The sequence below is a fragment of the Cebus imitator genome, unplaced genomic scaffold (assembly GCF_001604975.1).
Source record: "Cebus imitator isolate Cc_AM_T3 unplaced genomic scaffold, Cebus_imitator-1.0 Scaffold136, whole genome shotgun sequence".
In the NCBI taxonomy this organism is placed as follows: Eukaryota; Metazoa; Chordata; class Mammalia; order Primates; family Cebidae; genus Cebus; species Cebus imitator.
Genome location: NW_016107451.1, coordinates 57,122 through 80,596, shown reverse-complemented (window position 1 = coordinate 80,596; position 23,475 = coordinate 57,122). Strand labels below are relative to the sequence as shown.

General features: G+C 52.4%; 1 protein-coding gene across 19 annotated transcripts in view; it reads left to right on the top strand.

Moving 5' to 3' along the window:
* Nucleotides 1–20,617, top strand: part of RAP1GAP2 (RAP1 GTPase activating protein 2) — a 273,881-nt gene extending 253,264 nt beyond the window's left edge. For 10 of the 19 annotated variants that reach the window (XM_037743141.1, XM_037743139.1, XM_037743147.1 and 7 more), the window contains 6 exons: nt 1,534–1,671; nt 3,971–4,092; nt 9,420–9,533; nt 9,796–9,910; nt 10,386–10,512; nt 14,962–16,529. In XM_037743141.1, the coding sequence (XP_037599069.1) occupies nt 1,534–1,671; nt 3,971–4,092; nt 9,420–9,533; nt 9,796–9,910; nt 10,386–10,512; nt 14,962–15,053 (708 nt within the window). In that variant the 3' untranslated portion in view covers nt 15,054–16,529. Of the gene's footprint in view, nt 1–1,533; nt 1,672–3,970; nt 4,093–9,419; nt 9,534–9,795; nt 9,911–10,385; nt 10,513–14,961 lie in introns of all 19 variants that reach the window. The other 9 variants (XM_017541614.2, XM_017541613.2, XM_017541611.2 and 6 more) reach the window with 7 other exon arrangements.
* The last annotated feature ends 2,858 nt before the right edge of the window (nt 20,618–23,475 follow it).

The following is a 23,475-nucleotide window of genomic DNA, read 5'->3' as shown; positions in this document are numbered from 1 at the left end:
GGACTACAGGCACACACCACCATGCCTGGCTAGTTTTTTGTATTCTAGTAGAGATGGGGTTTCACCACGTTGGCCAGGATGGTCTCGATCTCCTGACCTCAGGTGATCTGCCCACCTCGGCTTCCTAAGTGGTGGGATTACAGGCATAAGCCACCGTGCCTGTGTGCTTGTTATTACCAGTAAGAGTAGCCACACGTATTGGATAGTTGCGATGTTCTGGGCGCTCTCCTCAGAGCTTTGTGTGTATTCTCACAACAACCCCCTGGTGTATACACCCACAGCTCTTTCCCTGGTAAGTCTCAGAGAAGCTCGGTAACCTAACCGGGCATACTCAGCCAGTGGGTGCTGGAGTAGAGAGCCCAGATACAAATCCTGGCCGTGAAACGCTAAAGCCTCAGTGCTTCTAAGTTTCATTGCCGCCTGGTCAGATCGAGTGACTGGTTGAATGACTGGTTTGGGGGTTACCTTCTCTCCCTAGAAATCTCACATCATCTTTGAGGGCCTTTGGAGCCAGAGAGAGCATCATCCAGGGGGCAACCAGAAGCCCTTAGGACTTCCTTGTGAGGAAATCCTCCCTGAGGTCACGCTGAGCCCTGCTCCACTGTAACACTCCCCTTCCGATCCAGAGCGGTCTGAGGGTGTTGTCACTTCCCGGGTCCACCCCTTCCGTGCCTCCATAATCTTGTTTTTTAGCTGCTCTTCTCACTCTCACACACACTTTGACGAAGCCCTGACCGCCCTGGTGGCCCTCTCCTGGGGACTTCACCATTTGCCAATGTGGCCTTGCTCCTGGGTGGCCTGAGCAGCTCCGGGCCCCCGAGACCCTGCACTTCTGCCAGGCTGAGGTGCCTCTACTCTTGTGGTGGCTATGTCAAACTGTGGGGCTGTAACGAAGGCGTGCCTGACACCCCTGCAAGTGGGAGGGGTGGCTCAGTGCCTGGCTCGATGCACAGATGAGTACGGGACCCTCACGCGCTTTCACCAACGGCCAGCGTGTTCCAAGTTGCACCAATCACACTTTGGGATATAATCCAGTGCATATTATAGATGGAGGCTCAGTTTTCTGGAAAAGAGTCACCTTGTGGTCAGGCACCTGGGTCTGTTGAATCCCCACCACGATCCTAATGAAGCACAGAATTCCCATTTGACAGATGAGGAAACTGTGGCTTGGAGAGGCTGGGAGCTAGGCCAGTGTCGTACAGGTTGGTTGAGCTCCAAGCCTCATTTTCCTGACCTGTAAGATGAAGATAACCTTTGTCCACCCTGCAGGGGAGCTGGGGCACTGACCCCTCAGATTCCCTCCAGCCAGGGCTGTGCCTTGCCTCTAGCTGGGCCCAGAGCGTGGGGCAGAATGTGGGAACGTCCTCTGTAAGCTGGAGTAGCTGGAGTATGGGCCTCTGTGACCGTGTGTGTGTGTGTGTGTACACGCGTGTGCATACACGTGCTGACGGCTGTGTCTACAGACTCCAGGAAGAGGGCAGGGTCATCCAGAGAGCCCAGATGCTGATTTCCAGGCCCCCGTTCTCTCCGTAGAGGGCCATCCGTGTGCGCAGCCACTCCATGGAGACCATGGTGGGCGGCCAGAAGAAGTCGCATGGTGGAGGCATCCCCGGCAGCCTCAGCGGCGGCATATCCCACAACAGCATGGAGGTCACCAAGACCACCTTCTCGGTGAGTGGCCCTGGGGCAGCAGGTGGGTCCCAGGGAGGCCCCCCGAGACCTATGGAGGAAGGGTGCCCCACCCAGGTGTGGGCAGGCAACTTGATCAGGGCAAGCTGGATGAGGGAGGGAAACTGAGGCTGCTAGGGGGTGACTCTGGGTCCTGACCTCTGAAAATGGCCCTTTGGTGCCTCCATCCTAGACAGCACCTGGGGCTGGCCGCATTAGCCTGAGAAGCCCTCCTGTCCCATGTGCTGAGTTTCCTTGACAGCTGGACGACTCTTCAGGGCCAGCCCTGCAAAAATGGTCCTGAGGTGTGTTTCGCTATGCAGGGCCTTGGGACCCGTGACTGTGAGAGGGTGTCCTTGCTTTGTTGTTACTGGTGCCAGCAGTAGCTGCCCCAGCTTACTGTGCACCAGGCACTGAGCTGAGTGACCCGTGGATGCGATCTCACCTGCTTCCCATAACAGCTGTCTGAGGCAGGTACTGATGTGTCCTTCTGTTCCCATTTGGGGAAAAGGAGGCCCAGTGGGGTTAAGTAACTTGCTAGAGGCCACTCAGCTCAGCTGAAGAGCTGGGATTTCAGTGCAGATCTGCTGGATCCAAAGTCTATGCTCTTCATCACCATGTGCACAGATCCCAAGGAAAGAGGGTCCTGTAGGCCTGTGAGTTTGAGCCCAATGGACTTGCACCAGGGGCTTGGGGGGTTGGAGGGGATCACGTAGTTGGGTCTTTCATAAAGCAATGTGGGCCGGGCGCAGTGGCTCACACCTGAAATCCCGGTACTTTTGGAGGCTGAGGAGAGCGGATCCCTTGAGTCCAGAAATTCGAGACCAGGCAACAAAGTGAGACCCTGTGTCTACAAAACAGCACAAGAATTAGCTGAGCACAGTGTCACACACCTGTAGTCTTAGCGACTTGGGAGGCTGAGGTGGGAGGATCATCTCTACCTAGGGAGGTTGAGGCTCTAGTGAGCTGTGATTGGGCCACTGCACTCCAGCTTGGGTGTCAGAGCGAGACCCTGTCTCAAAAACAAACTAACTAAAGCAAAGTGGCTTTGGATTTGTATAGACTGGGATTTTCCTTTCTTCTTTTTCTTCAAAACAGCAGAACCTACTCAGCATGGTACTAATTATGAGTATTATAAATGGCCTTGCATAATTAATTTAGTAAATATTTTCCTAGCTATTATGCTGTTACCCCTGAGGGTGTGTGGAGTGAGCAGAGCAGGGCCCCCCCTCCATGCTGAGTATCAGGAGACTCGGGAGGCTCGGGAGACTCGGGCCGGGCCTCACCTCTCTCCTGAGGTTGCATACCATGTACATGGCAGGAGCTGGGGCCTGGGTTGGCGGCGTGGTGGCCTCTGAAGATTGGTTCCGGGCTCCTGTCTGCCTTCCTCAAGCTCCCACCACACCTTGTCCGCTGTGAGGCCGGGGGAAACTCTAGAGCAGAAGCCGTCTGGCTGTCCCCGGCTGCCTGCCAGTGCCTGTGGACCTGGCCTCACGGCTGTCAGTCTCATTGTGACACCTGCTGGGCCCCGTTTGTTGTGAGGAATGAAGGAGAGTCAGGACGCCTCACCTGCCAGTGATTTGCTGGATGACCTTGATGCAATCTCACTCTTTGGTTTTCAGCCTCCTCACCGGTAAAATGAGAGGTTGAACCAGGTCCCTCCAGGGTTTCCCTGGCTCTGTGCCTCTTGGTCTGTATCCCCCGGAATTGTTCTGACCTTCTTAGTGTCTAGGGCTCCCCCACCCCGTGTTCCTCCAAAGTTGTGGGTTTTTTTTTTTTTTTTTGATACAAGGTCTTTTTTTGCCCAGGCTGTAGTGCAATGGTGTGATCTCAGCTCACTGCAACCTCTGCCTCCTGGGTTCAATTGATTCTCCTGCCTCAGCCTCCTGAGTAGCGGGGATCACAGGCACCTGCTACCACACCCAGTTAATTTTTGTATTTTTAGTAGAGACAGGGTTTCGCCATGTTAGCCAGGCTGGTCTCAAACTCCTGACCTTGTGATCCACCCGCCTCGGCCTCCCAAAGTGCTGGGATGACAGGCGTGAGCCACAGTGCTTGCCAGTTGTGGTCTTTGGGGGATCATTACCTGGGGCCACAAGGTTTGGCTTCACACAGGGAAAGAGGCTGTCACTGGCCTGAGTCTTGAGGTCTCAGTTCCAATTATATAGATCTCAGCCTTCCTAGCTGTCCTGCTATTTTCTGGGGTCTCCTCCAGAGCAGGAGCCATTTGTAGACCAGGGAGGGGGATGAAGGGATAGATCGGTGTTCGGGCCTGGAGCACTCATTTTGGCAATTTCATCGGCAGCCTCCAGTGGTGGTGGCAACGGCGAAGAACCAGTCACGGAGTCCCATCAAGCGGCGGTCGGGGCTCTTCCCCCGCCTGCATACGGGCTCGGAAGGCCAGGGGGACAGCCGGGCACGATGGTAACTGTTGGGAAACCCCTACTCCAGCCTGAATCATGGGGCCTGTCAACCCTCTCCACTGTACAGTGTTCAGTGCCCAACCTTGGGGGAGGGGCTTTGCCCAGATGGCCCTGACTTCAGGCACCTGCGTGTCCCCTGTCACTCACTCAGCTCTTTACCCAGAGGCTGATGGGGCCAGTCTCCGCTTGGGGCTTTCCAGAGTTACCCTTGCAGCATTTTGACCCAGGCTAGAGACATTGCTGGGTTCTCGTTCCTTTGCCTCCTTTTTCAACGCTCACTCCAATGGCCTGTCTTGTGGGAGCCTTCCCTGATTCTGCCAGGCAGAGTTCCTTGCACCTTCCTTTGGACTTCTGAAAGGTTCTGTGCTTTTTTCTTTTTAAGCAACTCATATATTACATTTAACCTGTTCTGATTCTTTAAAAAACTGAACACATAGTACTTGCACATTTTTTGGGGTGCATGTGATGTTTTGATAAAATGCATAATGATCAAATCAAGGTAATGGAACTATCCATCACCTCAAACATTTATCTTTTGTGTCAGGAACATTCCAGCTCTTTTCTAGCTCTTTTGAACTATGAGAGACATTACTATCAACTATGGTCACTGTATTATACTATTGAACACTAGATTGTATTTCTTCTAACTGACTGTATTTTTGCACCCATTAACCAACTTCTCTTCATCCTGCCCTCCACCCCTTCCCAGCCTCTGGTAATTACCATTCTATGTTCTACCTCCATGAGAACAACTTTTTTTAGCTTCCACACATTAGTGAGGACATGCGACATTTGTCTTTTTTTTTTTTTTTTTTTGAGACAGAGTCTTGCTCTGTCGCCTAGGCTATAGTGCAGTGGCGTGATCTCAGCTCACTGCAACCTCTGCCTTCTGAGTTCAAGCAATTCTTCCGTCTCAGTCTCCTTGAGTAGCTGGGACTACAGGTGTGCACCACCACATCTGGCTAATTTTTGTATTTTTAGTAGAGACGGGGTTTCACCATGTTGGCTAGGCTGGTCTCGAATTCCTGATATCAAGTGATCCACCCACCTCAGCCTCCCAAAGTGCTGGGATTACAGGTGTGATCATTATCTTTATATGTCTGGCTTTCACTTAACATAATGACCTCCAGTTCCACCCATGTTGCTGCAAATGACAGGATTGCATTCTTTTTCCATGGCTGAATAACATCTGTTGGGTGTGTCCACAACATTTTCCTCGTCCCCTTATCTGCTGATGGACACTGAGGGTGATCCTGTACCTTGGCTATTGTGAGTAGAGCTGCAATAAGCATGGGAGTGTAAATATCTCTTCCACATACTGATTTCCTTTCTTTTGGATATAGTTACCCTGCAGTGGGATTGCTAGGTCATACGGTAGCTCCGTTTTTAGTGTTTTAAGGACCCTCCATACTGCCTTCCATAGAGGCTGTGCTAACTTACATTCCCACCAACACGGTGCGAGCACTTCCCTTACTCTGCATCCTCACCAGCGTTCGTGATTTCCTGTCCTTTTTCTAACAGCCATTTTAATTGGGGTGAGATGATATCTCATTCTGGCTCCTGCGGTGGGGGCAGATGTCAGAGACTCTGAATTGTTAAAGACAAATAATAACAGATGTCAGAGAGGATGTGGAGAAATGGGAACCCTTGTTCATTGCTGGTAGGAATGTAAAATAGTGCAGCTACTTCGGAAAACAGTCTGACAGTTCGTTAGAAGGTTAAACGTACAGTTACTGTGTAACCAACAATTCCACTGCTAGGTGTCTTCCCAAGAGAGTTGAAAACAGCTGTCCATGAAAAAAAAATTTACATTTACATTTCCTTGATGATTAGTGATATTGAATGTTTTTTGATATAACTGTTGGCTATCTGCATGTCTTCTTTTGAGAAATATCTATTCATGTTTCTTGCCCTTTAAAAAATCGTGTTATTTGTGTTTTCGCTGTTGATTTTTTTTGAGTTCCTCGTAATATATTCAGTTATTAATCCTTGTTGGATGGATAGTTTGCAAATATTTCCTCCTATTCTGCAGATTGGCTCTTGGTTGGTTGTTTCCGCTGCTGTGCAGAAGCTTTTCAACTTGTGGTAATCCCATTTGTCTATTTTTGATTTTGTTGTCTGTGCTTTTGAGGTCTTACCTAAAAACCTTTTGCCCAGACAGACCAACATCCTGAAGCATTTCCCCAGTGTTTTCTTCCAGGAGTTTCTTTGTTTCATGCCTTAGATTTAATCCATTTTGGTTTGATTTTTATGTATGGTGAGAGAGAAGGGTCTGGTTTTAATCTTTTGCATATGGTTATCTAGTTTTACCAGCACCACTTACTGAAGAGACTGCCCTTTCCCAATGTACATTCTCAGCACCTTTGTTGAAAATGAAATGATCATGTGGATTTTGTTCTGTATTATTAATGTGATGTATCACATTTGTTGATTTGTGGATGTTGAACCATCCTTGCATCCCTGGAACAAATCCCACTTGATCATGGTGAATGATCTTTTTGATGCATTATTGAATTCTGTTTGATAATATTTTGCTGAGGATTTTTCATCTGTGTTTATCAGGAATATTGGCTTGTAACACTCTCTTTGTTGTATCATTGTGTGGTTTTGATGTCTTTCTGATTCTTTAGTTGGTGAGCCCATTTGTTCTTTATTTCAGCAAGCAGCATTTCTTGAGTGCCATGTGCTGGGTACAGTGCTGAGTGCTCAGACAAGTGCTGAAAAAACATGCAAACCTGTCCTCCAGAAGCTCACAGCCTAGTAAGGGAAAGGGAATTTGGTTGACTTCCAAATTCCCAAGTTGTCTGCCTATAGCCCTGGGTGGTGGCACCATGTTCTGAAGTAGGGCTTGCAGGACAAGAGGCAGGGTTATGGAGAAGGATGAAAAGCTCTGTTTGGAACCTGTGCATGGGAGTTACTGTGAACTATCAGTAGAGATGTCCAGGGAGTGGTCAGAGTTGTAGGTTTTTATTTTATTTTATTTTATTTATTTTTATATACTTTAAGTTCTGTGCAGAATGTGCAGGTTTGTTACATAGAAATACACGTGCCATGGTGATTTGCTGCACCCAGCAACCCGTCATTTAGGTTTTAAGCCCTGCATGCATTAGGTATTTCTCCTAATGCTCTCTCCCTCCCCTTGTCCCTAACCCCCCGACAGGCCGTGGTGTGTGATGTTATCGTCCCTGTGTCCACATGTTCTCATTGTTCAACTCCCACTTATGAGTGAGACCATGAAGTGTTTGGTTTTCTATTCCTGTGTTAGTCTGCTGAGGATGATGGTTTCCAGCTTCATCCATGTCCTTGCAAAGGACATGAACTCATTCTTTTTTGTGGCTGCATAGTATTCCACGTTGTATGACAGGCCTTAACTAGAGAAGGAGAGTTGGGAATCAATAGGGTAGAGGTACTGGTTAATGATGACATAATTAATGCAACCACCGGAGAGGCTGAGTAGAGTACCATGTTTAAAGGCAGGTGGAGAAGGGAAGCTGGTGAAGCTGACTGGGAAGGAGAGATGAGAGGAGGGGAGGAGGAGATGGAATCTCTGAAGCCAGGGGAGGAGAAATTCCAGGAAGGGAGGACATCTGTGTCAGACACGCAGAGACGTCCGACACAGTGACCCAAACCCTGCACAGGTCGACAGGAGGTTGTTAGTAACCTCAACAAAAGTGCATTGAGACCCTTCACAACCTCTAGCATGGCTTTAATCAAAAAGACAAATAATAACAGATGTCAGAGAGGATATGGAGAAATGGGAACCCTTGCTCGTTGCTGGTGGAAGTGTGACATAGTGCAGCTACTTTGGAAAACAGTCTGGCAGTTCCTTAGAAGGTTAAACATAGAGTTAGCATATGACCAAGCAAATCCACTCCTATGTGTATACCCAAGAGAGCGAGAACAGTGGGCCATGAAAAACCGAGTGTACCAGCACAGCTCGTCCACAGATGTCCATGGCAGCATTACCCATCCTAGCCCAAAGTGGAAAGCATCCAAATGTCCATCATCTGGTGGATGGATAAACAAAATGCGATCTAGCCATAAAATGGATTATTATTAGAATAAAAAGGAATAAAGTGTGGATACAAGCTACAGCATTGGCGTATAGGTGAACCTTGAAAACATTGAGTTTAAGAAGCCAGACAAAAATGCCGTATTATATGGTTCTGTGTACATGACTGTCCGGAAGAGGCCGGTTTACAGTGAGGGCTTAGGGATCGGGTGGGAGTTGCGGGGAGAGGAATAGGAGGTGATTACAGATGGCTCCAGGGTTTCCTTTAGGGGCCAAACGTGTTCTAAAAGCAGATGGTGGTGATAGTTGCACAACTCTGAATATACTAAAAGCCATTGCACTGTATACTTTAAATAGGTGAGTTCTGTGGTACGTAGATTCTGTTTCAACAACACTATTGTTTAAAAAGTGCATTGATGGCAGGTGCAGTGGCTCACGCCTGTAATCTCAGAACTCTGGGAGGCCGAGGTAGGCAGGTCACTCGAAGTCAGGAGTTCAAGACCAGCCTGGCCAACATGGTGAAACGCTGTCTCTACTAAAAATACAAAAATTAGCCAGGTGTGGTCACACATGTGTGTAATTCCAGCTACTCTGGAGGCTAACGCAGGAGAATCGCTTGAACCTGGGAGGCAGAGGTTGCAGTGAGCCAAGATCATGCCACTGCATTCCAGCCTGGGTGATAGAACGAGGCTCCATCTCAAAAACCAGTGCATGGAGGACACGGCCATCCTGTCCCACACAGCGAGCACTGTGGACACTGTCCATGGTCTTTGTTAGACTATAGGGGAAGGAAACTCTTGGCTGAGTGTACCCTTGCTTCCCAGCTCCCAGGGCAGCCTCCTCATGTGGGTCCAGGAGCGTATTCTCGTCTGTATGAAGGGCGGCCTCCTGGGACCTCCCAGGAGTCCATGTGTCTTGGGTGGTTCCTGCAGTGGGGGCGGATGTCACAGACTCCGCCATATTCCCTGCTGCCTTCCCCACAGGGCCCTCTCTTGACCCATAACTCGGCCAGGTGTGAGGCCACAGCATGGGTGAGAGAGATCTGGGCTAGAGGCCATCAAGCCAGGACCCCAGCTTGGCAGCTCTGAACTTGACCATGAACCTAGAGTAGCCCCTGTAGTAGGGATCAGGAAACCCTGCCTCTGGGGGGCTCAGGTGGGAAAGGATGTCTTGGCAGTGATGCTTGGGTGGGGTGTTTGACCCCACAGCCCCCTACAATGCTGGTCGCCGGCTGGCAGAGACTCTGCCTGGGGTCGGGGATGGGGCGCGGGTGGAGGCTGCCTCCATGGCTTCAGTCCTCATTTCTGTTCCCTCAGTGACAGCGTATCCAGCACGCCCAAGACCCCGGACGGTGGACACTCCTCTCAGGAGATAAAGTCTGAGACCTCATCCAATCCCAGCTCTCCGGAAATCTGCCCCAACAGGGAGAAGTAAGAGAGTGAGGGTGAGGGAAAGGCTGGCTTTGGCCACGGAGCCCTGGAACACGCTCTCTGCCTCTTGGCTGGCTGAGAGTGACCATCTCCTGCCTCTGGAACTCTCCAGAACACAAAGGCTGATGGGTGGGGGTGTGGGCAGCCACCAGAGGACAGGCTCAGATCTGCACAGGGGCTGCCCTGTCCGATCCCGGGAGGACCCGGGGGTGGAGGGCTCTCGTGTGCCACCAGGGCCGGCTTTGCTTCCTGTTCCCTGCAGGCCCTTTATGAAGTTGAAGGAGAATGGCCGTGCCATCTCTCGCTCCTCCTCCAGCACCAGCAGTGTCAGCAGCACCGCCGGGGAGGGCGAGGCCATGGAGGAGGGCGACAGTGGGGTAGGTGTGCCCGTCTACCCTTGGGCAGGCACTCTGGGCACTGGCCAGCCACCCTCCTTGCATTAGAATGGCACTGTGGATCGAGCCCACTCCAGTCTTTGCAGAGGAAAGGGGAAGAATGGAAACGAGAGGTGGGCTCGTCGGCCATCACCACCCCCTGGGTGCCGTGGGTGAGGGGGTCCCTCTTGGAGTGACATGGCAGCAGCAGCAGACGGCAGGGGCCAGACCTGACGGTGCCCCTGCCTTGGGGCTTCTGGCTGGAGTGCTGAGTGGCTAGTGCCGGCCCAGGAGGCTGGGTCAAAGGTCATTCTTGGAGCAGAAAAGCTTAGAACCAGGGTTGAAGTCAGCAGGAAAGAAAAGAGCAGGTGGGGAGTGGGAGGCAGTGGCCGTCCTGGGCTTGTGGGTGCTCTCTCAGGCCTGTGTAATGTGGCTCCTGAGGGTGGGCTGACCTCGCTCACCCGGCCTCTCTCCTCAGAGCAGCCAGCCGTCCACAACGTCACCCTTCAAGCAGGAGGTGTTTGTCTACAGCCCGTCCCCGAGCAGCGAGAGCCCCAGCCTGGGGGCAGCCGCCACCCCGATCATCATGAGCCGGAGTCCCACAGGTCAGTGGCATCGGTGGTGTGTGTGATGTCACCAGGAGGGCAGGCCGTGCCCTGTCCACAGTTGGCCACAGCCACACCAAACTGTCCGGGCTTCAGCCCTCCTCCCCAGCTCTGCGAGTGCTCTCCATCTGTTCATCGGCCTTCACAGCCTAAGTTCCTAACCTCCCTACACGGGGAGTGTGAAACTGAGGCACAGAGAGGTGAAAGCCTTGCAGGAGACCCTGTGGGAATTCACTCAGGTTGGTGGCAAAAATACTCAGGGAAAAATAGTAGAGAAAGTTACAGAATATAGTCTCAAACCGTTTTGGAAGGCCTAAAGATTTTTTCATAGTTTCAGGAGAAGTTTCAGCTGAAGGCAGCCTAAATCCCCCTTGCATTGAGTTAATAAGTAAAGCAAATAGCCACGGTATGTGGGGGAGTTTATCTAACTAACTTGTTTACTCATGTGGTCTTAAAAGTAACCTTTGAGCCAGATGGTGCTCTCAGGGAGGTTGACCAAGATATCCACTAATGGTGTTAGCTTTGGGCGTCGGAATCTGTGCTTTAATCTTCACTCTAGTGGTGTTGACCCAAGCCTTTCTCAATTAAACTTTACTAAATAAATGCAAGCCTCTCTAGCTAGTGAGGGCCGGCGGCTGCAACTGTTTACAGCACTCTGCAGGGTGCCTGTAAGCCACAGGGACCCTCAGTCAAACTGGCAAAGTGTAATATCTGTGTCAGTGCACTTGATTCATCCGTCACTGGGTCAGGGTCTGCAGGACGGACCCCCACAGGTAGTGACCCTGATGAGGGCCCATAGTAGAGGAGTTGGGATTGGTGACGAGGCAGCTGAGCACTGTCCACTGGCCGCCCTCCCCACCTGCCAGCGCTCCAGGGCCCCTCTGTCCTGGTGGGGGTCCTGATAATACAAGAGGGGGAAGGGCTGCAGGGGGAGGGAACAGCAGGTGGAAAGGCCCAGAGGCGAGGAGAGAGCAGGCGTTCTGGACCTGCACGTGGTTCACAGCAGCTGGAGTCCTCAGAGCCAGGCAGGAGACAGGCTGGAGCGCTGGCAGGCCGAGGTCATCCCAGAGACCCTGGTGAGGGTTTGTTCTCTGGCTGGCAGCTGCTGTTGGAGACTCTTCAGTATTTGAAGATTCTTAAGTAGGGAAGAACCATCCAGAGTTGAGAAAGACCAGTTTGGTTGCTGCAGCTGCTGGGTGGAGAATGGGTTAATGGGGAGCAGGAACAGAGAGGAAGGAGAAGAGGGGACGGGAGGGGAACCAGGCTGTGGCAGAACGCCTGGGTTTGGGAGGTACAATGAGGTAAAATGTAGGGGCTCAGTAGTGGGGCTTCAGAGAGAGCAGGAGTCCGGATTTGGGGTTCTGTGATCCCTGCAGCTGGGCAGAGTAGGGGAGCCAGCTCTGGGGAGCGGGTGGGGGGCACTGCTGGGCAGGTGCTGTGGGTTCCTGCTCTCGTGAGGGTGGCTGAGCATGGAGTGAGCACAGGACTCCGAGCCTGGGTCCAAATCTTGGGTCTGCTGCTCACTAGACATGATACTGGGCAAGTCACCGAGCCGTTCTGTGCCTCAGTTTCTCCAAGCAGAAAATGAAGGGAGAGGAATAGTAGTGTGTGCCTCCGAGGGCTGGTTGTATGAAGATTAAAGGTGCTCGTGCTTGTGAGAGGCACGGCACTGGTAACCTCGGCGTTCGTTAAGGACTGGGAATGCGACAGTAGTGTACTCAGCGGCTCTGAGCCGGGGCAGTCCTGCTCTCCCGTGGAGGTCTGGCAACGTCTAGACACGTTTTTTATTTTCACGTTTTGGGAAGGGTGCTACTGGCATCTAGTGGGCAGAGGTCAGAGAAGCAGCTGAGCAATGTACAGGTCAGCCCGCAACCACATTAGCCAAAGAATTCTCCGACCCCAAATGTCATTTGGTTGAGAAACTCTAGTCTCAGTGATAGAGACACAGGAACGGCCAATGGGCCATCAGGATGGCTGAAGCCAAAATGTTCCTGGGGTCTGCACGGCGAAGGGATGTTGCAAAGAGAACCTGCAGTGTCGGAGATAAAGGAAAGATGGTGAATCTACAGCTGGTGGCCCTCTGCCCATCTGTTTCTCAGTGAGTGGAGGAGGTCACATGCCTCCTCTCATTCAGCCCCCTATGGTCGGGCAGCTGCAGAGCTGGGTTCGAATCCCAGTTGTGGGATTGACAGGTCCACCTCTCTGAGCCTCAGCTTCCTCGTCTGTAAAGGGGGATAGTAATACAAATTCCCTGGATTTTTTTTTTTAATTAAGGTCGGGCACGGTGGCTCATACGTGTAATCTCAGTACTTTGGGAAGCTGAGGCAGGTGGATCACGAGGTCAGGAGTTCAAGGCCAGCCTGGCCAAGATAGTGAAGCCTCATCTCTACTAAAAATTCAAAAAATTAGCTGGGCATGGTGGCAGGCGCCTGCAGTCCCAGCTACTCGGGAGGCTGAGGCAGGAGATTTGCTTGAATCCAGGAGACAGAGGGTACAGTGAGCTGAGATCGAGCCACTGCACTCCAGCCTGGGTGACAGAGTGAGACTTCATCTCAAAAAAAAAAACAAAACAACTTAAATATTGGAATGAATGAAAGAATCTGTAACCAAGCCTGGCTCCCGCTTGGTGTTAAATAAATATCCAAGTAAGGAATGTTTTGAGTCAAGGAATGATAGAGTCTCTGCAAGTTGCTGAAGGTCACCGGGGGCAGAAGGGACCTTGGAAGGGTCTGGGGACTCTGGGCCAGTGCTTCCCGCTCCCCACAGTGACGCTGCTTCTTACACACCTTTTCTCCACACAGTATTTAACCCCCAGCCCCATGAAAGATGTGCATGGTTCCCCCAGGATGAGGATGGGCTTGGGGAGATCCGGGAACCTGTTTTCTGCTATTGGGCTGAGTCTGGGGAGAGATGTGGCCTGGGAGGGCCTGACGTGTATCCTTCCATAACCTCAGATATCTGATCATTGGTCGTTTCATCCCTGGGCCTCCTGGGGCCCGGAAGAGGACTGACAGGTGACACAAAGAGGTGTCACAGCCCTGGGTGGACCGCCTTGATTCGAAGCACCACGCACCAGTCAGCAGCTTCCAGGAAGGCTGTGCTGAGCTGAGCTTTTGATACCCTTGGCCAGAGGAGAGCCAGAAACCCAGTGGCCCTCCTGCCAGTGGGGCCTAGTGGAGCGTTTATACCTGGCTCTGCCGCCACTCACACGCTCACTTACTGAGTCCTATGATATGATGGATGTGAAACACAGTGTACAAACAGCAAATAGATGCTGTTCTCTACTGTAAATCCCGTATGTCCAACTGACTCTCACAAAATGCTTTACTGGCATCTGCCTAACCTTTCCATCTGTAGCCAACTTAAGGCTGCAGGTGATGGGTAATTCTGACATGAATGTGGACCGATATTACCATGTTAATGAGTATTTTATATATATTTTATATATATGTGTGTGTGTGTGTGTATATATATTTTTCTTTTTTTTGAGATGGAGTCTCACTGTGTCACCGAGGCTGGAGTACAGTGGCACAATCTTGGCTCACTGCAACCTCCACCTCCCGGGTTCAAACTATTCTTCTGCCTCAACCTCCCAAGTAACTGGGATTACAGGCAAGCGCTACCACGCCTGGTTAATTTTTATAGTTTTAGTAGAGACGGGGTTTCACTATGTTGGCCAGGCTGGTCTTGAACTCCTGACCTCAGGTGATCCACCCACCTTGGCCTCCCAAAGTGCTGGGATTATAGGCATGAGCCACTGCACCCGGCCATGAGTATTTCATACTAAGAGAACTTCACTGATCAGTGACATGAGTAATTTCTTTGCTGTATCCTGGAACAGCTTTCAAGCCCTAGAAGGATATTGACTCAGTTTTCTTTTGTGCTGTTCACAATGTCATGCCTGCAGACACACGTTTTGAAGTTTAATGTACGTTACTTTTTTTCTATTCGTTCCTTAAGTCTAGACAACAAAACAATAAATCAAGCCACGATTCGTAGCATGTGCCAGTTTCTGTGGTGTAAATACGCCTATCGTGGCTGACCTCAAGCTACTGATGCGACATCCTTGGAAGTGGAATTGGGAAGAAGGTACACGTGGTGGCACCATCTTTAGGGTGTTTCTACCTTGTGGGTACCATAGATAATCATAAAACAGAAAAATAACTAGGAAGTGACGCATTTCAAGTATTTATTACATCTGCTGAATATAATTTATTGAATTCTAATTACATAATTCAACTTTACAAAATGGCCTGTGTTGAACAACCCGCTCCCCACATTTCTGTAATCCAGGAGTTGGCTCTTGTGGACCGGTACAGGTCAGCTGGAGTGCTGGCTCTGGTGGGGGGCAGGAGGCCCCCTTCCCCTGGGCTCCACAGCCAGTCCCCACATGCAGCCCCAGTGGTCTGTTCAGCTCCACCCCTCTCTCATGGGCGTTCTTTTTCTTAGATGGCAAAAGCAGAAACTCCCCGAGATCGAACCTGAAATTCCGCTTTGACAAGCTCAGCCATACCAGCTCCGGTGCGGTAAGGATGCTGTGAACGCCTCCCACACCCCACATAGAAGGCAGCCACCCTCCTGCAGGCCAGAGGAGGAGGGTTCAGACATGTCAGAGGGGGCTCCCCATAGGGAGCAGGGGGAGGTCTGGCCCAGCAGGCGCAGGTGGTGGCTCGGGGTTCCCAGCCACCTTTGCCACAACGGCTGAATAAGAGCTTCACCTCTGGACATGGCCAGGCCCACACGTGAGGTGTGAAATGCTGGTTCCTAGGCCCCGAGTCCCTTCCTGAGCTCACCAGACTGTCAGGAGCTGAGTGCAGAGACACTGCCGTGGAAGGGGACTGTGTTGTCTGGTTACTGAAACTCCTGTATGGGTTTTTGTTGAAACAGGGTCACTAATGTGAAGGAGGAGTCCTTTGCCTGTCCAAGGTGGGTTGAGTGAATGTTTGTCCCTCTGTGGTCATTGAGTTGAGAGGTGTGTTCCTTTTAGATCAGGGTTCAAGTGGCCTGTAGCCTCAGAATGGCCAGAGAGATGCTGCCAGCTGGGGAGGTCCAAAAAGCTGCCTCAGCCCTGAAGGCCTGTGACGGGGAAAGAGGGGCAGGTGGGAAGGGGGTTCCCGTAATGCTGGACCAGATGTACTAGGAGGTCTCCCTTCCACTGATGGAGTCTGGTTTCTACAGGCAGAAGGGGAGTAGCCACGCCTACTTCTGCTCCTGGAGGGAGGAGTTCCTGGGAGTGCTCCCTGGCATCCCTGCCCTCGGGCAGCTGTCCCCTCCTTGTGTCTGGCGGAGGTCCTGGGCTGGGTGTGCTCTCCTCCTCGCCAGGAGATGCCCCTGGCAGTCAGCACTGTGAGGGGCCACCCCAGGAGGCCTCTGCTCCTGCCTGCTTTGAGGGGGCATGTGGTTTCAGCAGAGCGGCCATGGGTACAGCTCACTACCATCACGGCCTGGATGCCTGCTGGGGAAGTCCCCAGAGACCCATTTGAGCCCCACCCTCTCCCCACATGGGGCTCCAGGGGTAGGAGTCAGCGCTGGAGCCGAGGGGAGGGGCATGGCCAAACCCCCTTTATGTTCAAACTGATTTATGAAAAGCAGAAGACAAATGGGCATGTGGACCTTCCCTCTGGCTCCGTCATGCACTCCAGACGCCACTGCCCGCCAAAGCCATGGTGAGGCGCGGCTTCTTGGCCACGAACGGTGGGGCCCCCTGATATCAGGACCCTCCTGGTCCTAACGTCTCCACTGAGCTGCAGCCGGGGGCAGGCGCGTTCCCCACCCCTTCCTCCCGACGTCTGCACCATCCCTTCCTCCCTGTGCGGAATGTTGGCTCATCGTCTCCCTCGCCTTGTCTCCTCAGGGAAGCCCCGTTCTGCTCCCGTTCCAGCAGTTTGGGCGTGCCGAACATGACCCCGACAGCCCCAGGCCCGCCGCCCCACCGGCCACCTGCCCACAGACCAGCCGTCAGTCCGGGTGTCCCAGGTGGCCACAGCCCTGCCCACGCCATCACCGACATGCCCTCCAAGTACATCCTGTCTCTGGACGAGGCCTCCTCCCTCAGGTTCCTCCTTCCTGACCTCCCAGTGTGATGTCCAGGTCCTTTGTCATCTTGTTCAGCCTGGAGAGGAAAAGAGTTGGGCAGAGGGGAGGGGGGACATGGGTGGAGCTCGGCAGTGACTGGGAGCTGATCTGCCTCAGAGACTGCATTGGGGGTGGGGGCAGAGCCCGGCGAGGGCCTTGGCCACAGGGCAGTGCCTTCCCGGACGGGGCGGGCTTTACCACCAGGAACGCTCTTGGTGGCATCATGCTCCCAGGAGCCAAGACTTGAGCATCCTTGAGGCCATCCTGATAAAAGTCGGCGCCATTGCCCCTGTATCCCTGGATCTCCAGAATCTCCAGCTTTGCTTCTGTGCTGAGCGTCTTTCCCATCTGCTGATGGAGGCCCGGGGCTGCCTCCCCGGCTGCCAGGATACCGTGAGCGGGGCGCTAGCCAGTTCAAGCTCAGAGACAGCTGGATGGGCCAGGGCTGCGCTGCACGCCTCCTGGACGGTGGCAGGCACTTTGTGTCCTGCCCAGCTTCTCACAGGCCCCTGATCATGGCCACTGTGGGGGAAGCCCTGAGGCCGTCTCTTCCCCTTGAGTAGATATTTCTCCCACAAAGGGGCAGGAGGCCAGGAGGGAGGAGGAGTTCAGGGAGAGTGAAGGAGCTGGTGCTGGGAGGCTGCTGTGTTGGTTGAGGGCCAGGCCGGGGCCCAGGTCTCTGCTGGCAGGGGATGTTCCAGGAAGACCAGACATTTCCCCTCCCCACTTACACGAGGGGAGAGTGAGGTGGGGAAGGCTTACAGGTTCAGATCGGGCCATGTAGAGGGAAGGGGCCCAGTGTCCCTCAGCCGCATATGCCCCTGGAGTCTTGGGGGGCCCAGCATGGCCTTGGGGCCTTTTCCAGCCACTGTGGCTTTCAGCAACTGCGTCTGGGGCTCAACCCCCAATCCTATTGCCCTCTCCGGCTGGGGTCTGAGGCAGCTGTCACATCTGAAGGGTTCCTGCAACCTGGGTCCCATCTGGGTGTGGTTCAGACCCCATGACCCACATGCCACCCCACGCTCAGCAGAGCTCCCTTGCTGGGGCAGCCAGCTCACCCCCAGGACATCCCCCTGGCTTCTTCCTTCTGAGCCTGCAGGCCCTGGGCTTCTCTGCTGGTGGGCCTGGGTTGGGGTTAAGGTGGGCATCCTCCAGGTAAAGCAAGCCTGAAGAGCGGCTTTCAGTGTAGACGGGCTGTGGAGGGACGCCGGCTGCCTCCTGCTCCATGAGCAGATGACAAGGATTTCCAACCAAAGGCTTTATTCCCACAGGGCCTGGACCTGTGCCCAAGATATAAACGCTGCTCTCTCTTCTTTTCCTTTCCTTTCCATTTCCGTTTCTTTTCTTTCTCTACGGATATTGTGAAACTTCCCCCTTAGTTTTTTCCACTTGAGCAACGTTTTGCTCCTCACTCCCCCATTTGCGTGGGATTGAATCCTGTCTGCAGGCTGGAGGTGAGCTCTCCCCCACACTGTCTGGGGAAATGTGCTTGCCTAAAGTACTAGTCTAGTAAAATTTATTCTAGTTAGAAGGTCAACACAGTATCTGTTTAGCTTTTATTAAAAGTCACCGCAGCAGCAGCCACTGCTGGAGCGAGGCCCATGCGTTCCGGCTGAGTTTTTGTGTTTTGTTGGCTGGGTTTCTGAAGAAACTTGAAAGGTCAAACTGTATTTCTTGAGAAACAAATGCAGGTTCCCACTGACCTCTCTGGGTGGCTGGCATCACAGCTGCCTGGTGGATGGGCCATGTCGCATTGCAGTCTGGGGTCCTCTGGGGTTTCCAGGCTGTCACCACACCATCCCATTCGTCAGTCCCATACCTGCCTGTCCCCACTGCGCTGGCTGGCCCTTGCTGCCTGCCACCTCCTGGGAGGGCGTTGTCCCTGCGTCTGAGCTGGTAGGCAGGATGGCTGGGTGGCCCCAGAGAAGCACAGACCTGAGATGGAGCCTCTACTCCCGGTTTGCTTTTGGAGTGCTCTGAGCAGGACCCCAAAGGCCCCTTCTCTCTGGTCCTGTGTCACTGTCTCTAGAAGCTCCATCCTGTGGCTTCCAGAGTGTGCACCTCCAGTCCACCCTGGGGTGGCGGTGCTGAGAGTGGGGAGGAGAACGGGGATGGCCCAGTGTCCCCTCCCTCCTCCGGCCCACGGGGCAGGCAGCTCAGGTTCCTGGGGGTCTGCTTCCCCCACGCTCCCCTACATCTGCTCTGATTGAAAATGTCTTTCCTTTTATGCTGCGCCCAGTCTTGGGGCTCGGAGATTTGCCCAGACCTCACTGGCCCTTGCGACGAGGCTCATTTAGATGCTTAGGATGGTATTTGAGGGATTTCCACTGTGATGTCCACGAGGGGGCGTTGTCCGGAACATGTCTCTGGCTCTGGAAACTGCCTGACTCACTGAAGAAACTGCTTTCCAGGCACTGTGGGCCCAGCCATATGCCTCCAGCTCAGTTGATGCTTAAAACAGGTGCAGAAAAGCGAGATAGAAGGTCTTAATGGGGGTGTCTGTCTGTGACAATGAATGTAAAAATGCTTCTTGGAAAATAGTCAGTGGTTCAGCTTTGTCAGCATTATCTCAACCCAAGCCTCTGGCTCCTTTTAGTACCTCAGCCGGTAATGCCACTGTCCAGATGAGAAATCTTAGCCCAAGTGAGGGGAATGACGTGCTTGAGGTCGCACAGCTGGCTGGTGGCAAAGCTGGGATTGGAACCCTCAACCCAGGATCCCTTCCTGTGTGGTTGGTTGAATATGTGGCTATGTTTCCTGGGGCCCTGGGTTTTGGGGAAGACAGTTAGCTGGTGGTTTGGCCCTGGCGTGGAGCTGATCAGTCAAGGATGCTGATGAGGCCTCGGCTTCTGCTTGTTTTCATCAGGAGGGGTGGTCTTGGATTTTTCAGTGAGGACCCTCAGCCTTTGGGTGGAAGGAGACGAGGAGGGAAGGCAATTGGGTGACGTTCCTCGGTGGGATTGGTTCTTCAGCTCCAGTGTGTAATGGGGGCGGAGGCCAGGGGGAAGATGCTGCCCACCAGCCCCCAGCCTCCCTTTTCCTGAATTAGGAGGAAAAGTGGTCCAAGAAAACTCTATTTCTCCTTGATTCTTAAACAAAGGTGGTCAATAAAAACCTGGGCGAGCACCTCTCACTTTCCTCCCGGACCCTTGAAGGTGCCAACGCAAACACGACCTTTCTCACTGGTTTTTAAGTCAGTAGAGACAGCTCTGTTTTGAGCAGTCCGGGGTTCGAGTAGATCTCATGGCTACAGGCGGCCAGCAGGGACCAGGCCGGCCAGCCACGCTCAGGACCCCTCGGCTCCCCCCAGCCTCCAACTACCCGTCATCAAGGCAAGGGGAGTCCAGTAAAGTTTGCCAAGGATGATCCTGTGGCCTGGCGGGGCTGGCTGGGGTATTCTTTTTACCAAGCTCTGTTTTACCACCAGTCCCTGTCCACCCCGATCCCACGTCTCCCTCCCTTCAGCTGGGCCATGTGCCCCTTTGGGAGGAGGACCAGCCCCACCAGGGCCAAGGGCAGCAGAGCCCTGCTGAGTGAGAGGCCGTGGGGCTGTGGCTCTGTCCTGCGCCTTACCAGCCCTGGGAGGGGGGCGTTTGGCTGGAAGACTGGAATTGAATTGCCATCGTCTTTGATTTTGTGACGTTTCTGTTTGGACTTGCAAATCCCCCTTCCTGCCTCTTAGCATGTGTGCGGCTCCTCCTTGTCGTGAGTACTCCCCTGGGACGCTGCAGCTCGGGGCGTGCTGACGTGTGAGCGTGCAGAGTCCCCTGTGTGGTAGAACCTAAGGACGGTGGCTTGGAAGAGATGCTCCACGGGACGATGACTTTCCTTTCTTTCCTCTTAGTGAGCGGGTGATTCCTAGACCCCAACTGCCTATGTCATGTAAATAATGTACATTTAATTTATTGCTATGGTAGCACATTGTATTTGTTAATGTACAAAACAAATTCTAAAAGGTTGACAAATGTATATTTTGTTGCTTAAATGTGTCTTTGCAGAAATTGACAATAAATAACATATTTTGTGTCCATCCGTGTTCAAACTTCTTTACATGGGGTCCTGGGCCCGGGCAGCACTTTGCAGCTCACTGGCAGTTGTGTATTCTCTGGCCTATTGGTGTGTTACTTTGGCCTGGAATGTGTTTTTGAACATTTAAGTTGTTGATGTTTAAAATATTGACAATAATTACAAAAGTGGTTGGGCATGGTGCCTCCCACCCATAATCCTAACAGTTTGGGAGGCGGAGGCAGGAGGATCTCTTGAGCCTAAGGGTTTGAGACCAGCCTGGGCAACATAGTGAGGCCACATGTATACCCCTCCTTCCCCCGCAAAAACAAAAAACAAAAAAATCGTAAAAAATTAGCTGGGCAGGTGGCGTGCATTTGTGTTCCCACCTATCGAGAGGCTGAGCCTGGAGGATTGCTTGAGCCTGGGAAGTCAGGGCTGCGGTGATCTGTGAATGCACCAGTGCACTCCAGCCTGGGCGACAGAGTGAGACTATGTTTCAAAACAACAGCAGTAACAAAAACGTCGGGTGCCGGGCTCCCTCCTGTCGTTCCAGCACTGTGGAAGGCTGAGGCGGGTGGATCACTTGAGGTCAGGCTTTCAAGACCAGCCTGGCCAACACGGTGAAACACTGTCTCTATAAAACTACAAAATTTAGCTGGGTGTGGTGGTGGTGGCCTGTAATCCCCTCTGCTCAGAAGACTGAGGCAGGAGACTGTTGAACTCTGGAGGTGGAGGTTGCAGTGAGCCGAGATCATGCCACTGCACTCCAGCCTGGGCGACACAGAGCTGGGGTCTCAATGTTATCAAACAAACCCTAGAAATTTTACATAAACTTTGAATTCTGCTTCTTTTAAGAAATCAGAAGCTAAATGTCCTCCTCAGGCAGGAGTTGCTCAGAGTTCACCAGCATCTTTCCCTGCTGAGTGGGCCCTTGCGCGACCCCGTCTCCACCGTTCCGTGTTCATACCGGAATATTTCACTCATTCCTGTTGCCTGCTGCCCTCTGGCATGGCTGAGTTTGCGAGCCCTGCTGTTCACTGATTGTCTCCATCCTGCAACACTCTCCCTCTGCTCACTTCTCAGATTCCCAATTCGCTCCTTCCAGCTTTCTTTCATGGCTGAGTGCTCTTTCTTCCTGTCCTCCTCTGACTCCTGAATCGCCCTGTTTCTACATATGCTTTGCTTTACACTGCTTGGCTGTGCAGCTTGAAATAATCTCTGCATTTTTTTTTTTCCTGAAGAAATCTGAAGGCAAGGAACAGGTCTTTAAGAATCTGCTGGTCACACCTGTCACCCAACACTTTGAGAGGCCGAGGCAGACAGACCACTTGAGGTCAGGAGTTTGAAACCAGCCTGGCCAACATGGTAAACCCGTCTCTACTAAAAAGACAAAAATTAGCTGGGCATGGTGGCGCGCACCTGTAATCCCAGCTACTCGGGAGGCTGAGGCACGGGAATCACTTGAACCTGGGAGGTGGAGGTTGCAGGGAGCCGGAATCGTGCCATTGCACTCCAGCCTGGGTAGCAGAGTGAGACTCCATCTCAAATAAGTAAGTAAATAAATGAGAATCTACCATGACTTTTGTGGTCTTGGGCAAATTTGTTAACTCCCTATGATTTGCATTTTCTTTTTTGTATAATTGGAACAATGATCCACCTACGAAGCACAAGGAGAAAAATGAATTTATTATCGGGAAAGAGCTTTGAGAAATGGCAAGTGTTACACAAGCGCCAGAGGTTTGATAATAACCGCAGTAACAATGCGAGCCCCGACGTTGAAAGCTCACCGTGTCTTACCCCGGTGGTCAGTTCTGTTATGACACCACTGCTGGCTCCTAAGCATACATCATGGGACATGGCGCAACCGCAGGGCTTATGGGGAAAAGCGGGGTAAGGGACGTCACACTCAGAAACTTTGTCAGTGACATACAAAAGTAAAAGGACAGGTACCTAATGTGAACAATGTCACACATGTTAAACGACTGAGAAACGCGAACGTACCACGATAAAGGCATTTTCGCTTAAAAAAGATAAAGTAGCTGGGTGCGGTGGCTCATGCCTGTAAGCCCAGCACTTTGGGAGGCCGTGGCGGGTGTATCACAAGGTCAGGAGATCGAGACTGTCCTGGCTAACACGGTGAAACCCCATCTGTACTAAAAATACAAAAAATTATCCGGGTGTGGTAGCAGGCGCCTGTGATCCCAGCTACTCAGGAGGCTGAGGCAGAATTGCTTGAACCCAGGTGGCTGAGGTTGCAGTGAGCCGAGATAGTGCCATTGCACTCCAGCCTGGGCAACAGAGCAACAGTCCATCTCAAAAAAAAAAAAAAAAAAGGAAGGCCACGGGGGAATCCTCTGGCCAAAGCTGTCACCTGAGGAGTCCCACATATCATGAGAAAGAGCCTTAAATGACTATCCCACTCATACTCGGACCCCAAGTGGGAGCAGCTTGTGGGAAGGCTGGCTTGGCTGTGGCTCTAGTCCAGCTTGAGGCTCGAGCACTGGTGGGTTGGTGGCATAAGTCCCGGTCTGAGTCTGCAAGCCTGAGAACAAGGGCACTTCTCCCTAAGGGCAGGAGAAGGTGTGGGTCCACACAGCTCCAGCGGAGAGAGCTAATTTGTTTTTTATCTACTTTTTTTGTGTCAGGCCTCATCAGATTGGACAATGCCCAACCACAGTGGCGGGGGTGGGTCTTCCTTACTCCATCCACGGGTTCAAGTGCTAATCTCTTCTGGAAGCCCCTCACAGACATACCCAGAAATGTTTTGCTATATCCGGGTATCCCTTAGCCCAGTCAAGGGGACGTGTAGAATTCACCATCACAAAGGCCCAATGTCCTCCCTTCTCCATGGAGCCTGCCCTCCTCCTCTATGTCCTGGGG